At 58.6% G+C, this 6,000-nt stretch overlaps 1 protein-coding gene across 10 annotated transcripts in view; it reads right to left on the bottom strand.

The window, feature by feature from the left end:
• BCL11B (BCL11 transcription factor B) overlaps window positions 1-5,624 on the bottom strand; it is a 95,872-nt gene extending 90,248 nt beyond the window's left edge. For 5 of the 10 annotated variants that reach the window (XM_057731649.1, XM_057731648.1, XM_057731647.1 and 2 more), the window contains exon 1: window positions 3,245-4,492. In XM_057731649.1, the coding sequence (XP_057587632.1) occupies window positions 3,245-3,302 (58 nt within the window). In that variant the 5' untranslated portion in view covers window positions 3,303-4,492. Of the gene's footprint in view, window positions 1-1,627; window positions 1,673-3,244; window positions 4,493-5,578 lie in introns of those variants that run through there. The other 5 variants (XM_057731639.1, XM_057731641.1, XM_057731640.1 and 2 more) reach the window with 5 other exon arrangements.
• Window positions 5,625-6,000: the final 376 nt, after the last annotated feature.

The following is a 6,000-nucleotide window of genomic DNA, read 5'->3' on the forward strand; positions in this document are numbered from 1 at the left end:
AAAAAATCACCTTCATTGGGGCTGTGTAATCTACCCTGGGCTTCCTATTTCCTTCGGGAAGCCTCAGAGCTCCTGCACGGCCTGGGGTTCGTTTGCCTCCCCACTCACCCTGCCAGGCACAGCCGGCTCACGGCCCTTCCCTCTGCCTGGTCAGTCACTGCTCCTCATCCTCCCCTTTTCACTACTGTCCCTGTGTTGTTGTGTGTTTGTTTTTATTAATAGCTGTGTCTGTCCTTCGGTTTTAAAAGCCATATCCATCTGGGTCAAACATCTTGAAACAAACCAGAAGCCTAGGTCTTCATCCCCAGCTGTCTCCCACACTCTCTTTTCTACCTCACTCCTCTTCTCGCTGGCCCTGTCTGTAAATTTAACTAGCTCATTACAGAGCCCTTCTCTGACTCGCCACCCGCCCCCCCCCCCACCCACCGAAGATTATCAATGCTGTTTGTGTGCTCTTCTGTTTCTCAGACCAGCAGTTATCTTAAGTTGCATCATCCCTAAAGAAACTGAAGCCGGCGGGCTGCCACCCAACTGAAGATGCACCACGTTTTAGGTGGTTTCTTTCACATTTAAAATCTAAAATGTGGACCCCCTCCCCAATCAGGGCTGTGACAGCACCCGAGACCCACAACTCCTGCATCACGGTGAGAGGCACCCTTGCACAGGCCCTACAGCCTAAACTGCATCCAATTCTTGCCTTTCCCCTGCCTGCACTCCCACCTCCCGGGTGACACAGGACAGACAGAAAAGCCAGCTGCTTTTGGATAATAAATAGCCTTGTCTGAAAACTGGTTGGACCACTCTCCCTGCTTAAACCCCTGCACATGCCCTGGGATCCGAGTGCCCCTGAAAGGCAGGCGGGATATCCTTTGCCCCCGGTCTCCTTCTCCCCACCTCTCCTTCCCTGCCATTGCTCCAGTGTCAGCCGGCTTTCCCCAGCACCGCCCTGAGCAAGGCTGAGACAGCCGTGGAACAAACGAAGGATGGAAGGATCTGCACCAGGCACCCCTCGCTGCCCACGCCCAGCTGCCACCAGTCCTCTTGGCCAGGGCTTGCTCCTGAGGTCCCAGGAATGTCAGAAGAGAAGAGAGCAAAAGCAAAGCGAACCTACCTGCTCCTTTCCCCCTTTACATACAACTGCAAACACTCCTGGCTCCTTCGCTGCTGCCAGCTTGGCAATGCACCCCCAACAACTCCCCCTTCCCAAACCGCCCCCCCAACCTCCCCCTCCTCAAAAACAACCCTTGCAATTATACAGAGGATCTGTGGGGCAAATTGCCTCCTGGAGAAATTAGGCGTCTGCAAGTACAGACATTCTAACAGCCACTCCACCATCTAAGGGGGTGGGGGGTGGGGGAGGGATAGAATAAGCAATTGCTAAAGGCTTGGTAGAGGACGAAATGTCAACTGGCGAAAAGGACCTTGATCAAACCAGGCTCAAATCGGGTTGCAAAACATTTTGTTCTAAATGCAACCAGCGAGTCTTCTTTGATGTTACAATGCTGAAAAATAAAAGAGAAGTCCTCTTCCCTCCCTCCAGAAAGGCATCCCTTTCCCAAGGCAAGCCCACTTTAATATCTATTCCCCTCCCCAAAAAATAATAATAAACCCACAAATTCTTACTAACGTGTCTGCTGTAACAAAGGAGAGGTGGCAGCAGCAAATGCTCCGAGCAGGTGGCTCCTATGCTGGGCTTTCAGGGGAGGGGAGAACCCCTTTATATATTTATTTATTTATTTAAATTTTTTAAAATATAACATAAATATTCGGCTCTCGGCCGCCCCGCAGCCAGTCCTCGGCGGCAGCTGGGCGCGCAGCCCTTTCCAGCTCCGCGCCGGCAGCCCGGCCCCAGCCTGCCGAGGTGCTCCAAGGATTGCAGGGACACAAGCTGCCCGCGGTTTCGATGGCACCCAGAGGATGTTTTATTTCTCTTGCAATTTAAAAAAAGAAAAGAAAATAGAAAAAGCAACGGCGACCCGGGCACCGAGAGAGAAAGAACTGCGGGGAAAGGTCTGCGCGCCGCGGAGCAGCGGCCCTGTGGGCTGCGGCGGACGGGGAGCGCTGCGAGCCGACCTTCCCGGTGCAAGTGTGCAGGCACCCGGACGAGCTCCCGTGCAAACCCCGTACCTGGCCCGCTCCCGCACGCTTCTTCCCTTTGCTAAATAAACCCGACTGGGGCGCTGGAAGCTGCGCGTCTCTGCCCCGCTGCCTGACTTTGCCCGCCCCGCCACTTGCTTGAAATCCACACGATTTCAGCCGGTGGATTTCCACTGCGACCTGCCTTGTTTATTTAGATAGGGGAGATGAAAGATCTGAGATAGGAAGATGGGTAAGAGATTGATAGCTCTCTTTCCTTCTTTCTTTTTTTCTTTCTTTCTTTTTTTTTTTTATCCACTATTTTACAAGCACATCCCTCTTTTTCCACTCCTAGCTGACAACCCCTTTTTTACCCCGTGGCGGGGATTTTTCAACAGCCCCCGAAGCCCCCACCTTTTTTTGGAGTGGGGGAAAGAAGACAAGATCATCCCAGGAGACAGACGGAGGTGGGGAAATGGGGGGTGGGGGTGCAGGAGCCCGGCAAACAGCCGCGCAGCTGGATTCTTTTGCAAACAGCAAGAAGAGGGGAGAGAAAGGCGGCTGCGGAATCCTAGGACCGGCGTGGCCGGCGCCCTGCCCGGCCGGCGCCCTGCCCGGCCGGGTGCAGCGACTGGGGCACTTGGAGCCGGCGGCCGCCCCTCGCCCTGCGTCTCCCCCAGGCCCGAGCGCACCCCGCTCTCCTCCGCCCGCGCCGTCAGCGCGGACCCACGCGCTCGCCAACTTTTCCCCACTTCCCGGCTCCCCCTCCCCCTCCGCTCCCCCAGCCCCCTCCCCCTCCTCTCCAAACCCCGCCACCAGCGCCGCCGCCGCCACACACGCCGCTCGGAGGGGCGAGCGTCCAGCCGGGCTCCGCGCGCATACACACACCTCCTCCAGCCTGCGCGCCCCCTCCCCGGCCCGGAGCCCGCTCCGCAGGCCCCCGAGCCCGAGGCGCGTCTGACCGCGCAGCGCCCGGACTCCCCAGGCTGCAAAGAAACTTTCCTAAGGCCCCCCGCCCCCCCACCATGCTCTGGGCCGACGCCGCTGCCTCTGCGAGCCCGCGGGCCGCCCCGGCGCCCGGCCCGGCTGCGCCCGGCTCGGTGTCCCCAGCCCCGGGCGCCCGGAGCCCCATCCTCCGGCCCCTCGCGCGCACGCCGCAGACACTTACGGGTGATGAGCTCCCTCTGGGACAAGTGCTGCGGGTTGCCCTGTTTGCGGCGGGACATTGCCCCGGCATCTATTCTGGCATCGCCCGGAGAGCTGCACCGATGGGGGGAGCCGGGGGAGGGGGTCCGAGCCGCCGCCGCTGCCGCCGCCGCCGCCGCCGCCGCTGCCGCCGCCGCCGCCGCCGCGCCTCCTCCTCTGCCCGGGTTGGTGTTTTGGTTTTTCTTTTTTTTTTTCCTTCCTCTCTTGCCCTCTCTTCCTCCTCTTCTTCTTCTTTATTTTGCGCTTTCTTCTATGCTGTTTTTTGTTTTGTTTGCAAAAAGGAAAAAGAGAAGGAAAAAGGAAAAGAAAAACCTCTCGATCTAAAATAGGAGAAAAGCAAAAAAAAAAAAAATCTGCTGTTGCTTGCCGCGGACTGGCTGGTTTCTTAAAAAATATATTCTTTTCAAGGAAAAAAAATTGCTTACACTTCTTCAAACTGCTTGGCCTCCTGGACTTCCAAATGTCTTCTTGAACTTAAACCGGATTTTGCACCGGCTCCTGACACTTTCTTTCAGGGTCTGGTAGGTGGAAAGCGCACTTCTACCAGGAGGGAGGAGGGGGGAGGAAAAAAATGCAAACAAATAAAAAAATAAAAGAAGAAAAAGAAAAGGAAAAAAGCAAAGAAAACTTGGGGACTTGTCTCGTACCCCTTCACCCCGCCCCCTCCAAAAACCCAAAGCAATGTAAAACTGCCCCGGTTCGGTTGTTTCTGGGCTTTCTGCGGGCTGCCTGTTTTTTTCTCGGAGACTGACCCTTCCGAGGCTCTGGGGGGACTCCAGGAGCGGCTCCTTCCCAGTTCACCTGGCAGGCTGGCGCCGGCCGGAGAGGCTGCCGGGTCCCCGCGAGCGCTCCCCAGCGCTCCCCTGGCGCCGCGGGCCCGGGGGGAGCTGGGCTGCGGGGCGGCTCGCCCAGTGCGCCTGGGTCGGTGCGGGCGCGGACTGGGAGCTATAGATTGCAACGTGAAGATGGCGGAGTCCGGGTTCTCTGGGAGCTCTCGGTCTCTCTATGGCTGGGGCTGCCTCTGTACAATGGGATAAAATTCAAGTTCAAGTGCGGACGTGACGTTTAATCTGCACTAGAGACAAAAAGACCCAGAGAGTCGGAGCACTGGGGGCGACTAGCGGTGGCTTTTTAACATTGTACCCTGTAAGAACAAGAAAGCACACCACACACACACACAGAGACACACTCGCGCGCGCGCGCGCACACACACACACTCACACACACACACACATGCCCGTGCGCACACCCGCAGTCCAGGCCGGCCACACGTGCAGCGTTTTTGTGCGCTCCTCTCCAGTGCTCTTGCAGAGCAAAGGGGCGGGGGGAGGGAGGACGGTGGGCAGGGCATTTTTAAATAAAAGAAAATCCTCTCCATCCCTCCTCCCCTCCAGGGAGCTGGACCCCCAGAGAAGGGGGGCGGAGTGCGGTGTGCGTGGAAGTAAGTTGAGTCAACGCAAGTCCCCACCCACTCATCGAAAGCTCTTGCGGGGGAGGGTGGGGGTGGGGGTGGGGTGGGGGTGGGGGTGGGGGGGTGGCCGCGAAAGAGGGTTGGGGTCGACACCCGGACTGGGGGCAGATGGTCAATGGCTTCATCTCCCTAGAAAAGTAGCTTAGTTGTTTTCACTTTTGTTTTACTGAGGGGTCGCGGTTAAACTTCCAGAAAGTGTCTTCATATAAATCCTGATATCCCAAACTCTGGAAGAGCGAAGTGGACAAAGTAAAAGATACTAAGAGGAGAGAACGAAGAGCACATTTGGGGGGAGGGGAAACGTGAGACCTTGTTTGAGTCCCATTCCGGAAGGAATGTTCACCCCAATCTGTGCGCTCCCACCACCTCATCCCATTAACTTCTCGGGGTCAAACACGGACCCCACCGCCAAAGCCGAGGTCTGTGGGGAGCGCGGGGGTGAGGAGCAGGGGAGCTCCACGTGGGAGAGGTTCTCATACGTGCCGACCTAGAAGTAGGTGTGGCCGGATCTTTGGACACACTGGTGTGGGTGACCCCCTGAGGTCCCCCGGTTCCCTCCCACCCCCTGGTAATTACTTCAGGCTGGAAGTAACGCCCCCCACCCCACCCCCAGGGCTCCTCCGCCCAGGGCAGGACTTGAAATCGCCCGTCAGACTAGGAAGGACACAGCTGCCTTGTCCGCCGTTTGATCTCCAGCCGGCGAGGACAAGAGGAGTTGTGGGGGCCTGTCCATGGCCCGGGGACAAGGCCAGGCCGCGGTCCGCGTGGACATCCACGCCCCCCCCCCACCCCGCAACCTCCGCGTCCCTCCAGACCGCGACCAACTTCATCTATTTCGCGACTTGACCTCCCGGCTGAGCGCGCCACGCGGCCGGCCCCCCTCCCTTCCCAGGGTTTCTCGGGTCTGGGCCGGGAGGCGGCCAGGGCGGGTCGGGGCCTGGCTCAGGGCTGGGCTTCGCAGACGAGCCCAGCTGCACCCACCCCACCCCGCCCCCAGGCCGGGCTCTGGCGGCCTCACCGGAGCAAAAGCCTGGGCCGTGACGCCTCCGGGCGCGCCGCCTCCCTCTGGGCCTTTTCCTTGGGGGGTACGGGGGGGGGAGGGTTGTTCGCCCCCAAGGTCTTGGGTGGGGCTACGGCACCAACAACTTAACAGAGCGTAGCGCCCATTACCGAGGACAGAAAGAGCTCCCTGCCCAAGCCACCCGCCCCCCCAAAACATAATAACAATAAGATGTGCCCTAGCATGC

This window comes from Hippopotamus amphibius, chromosome 4, assembly GCF_030028045.1.
Source record: "Hippopotamus amphibius kiboko isolate mHipAmp2 chromosome 4, mHipAmp2.hap2, whole genome shotgun sequence".
Classification (NCBI taxonomy): Eukaryota; Metazoa; Chordata; class Mammalia; order Artiodactyla; family Hippopotamidae; genus Hippopotamus; species Hippopotamus amphibius.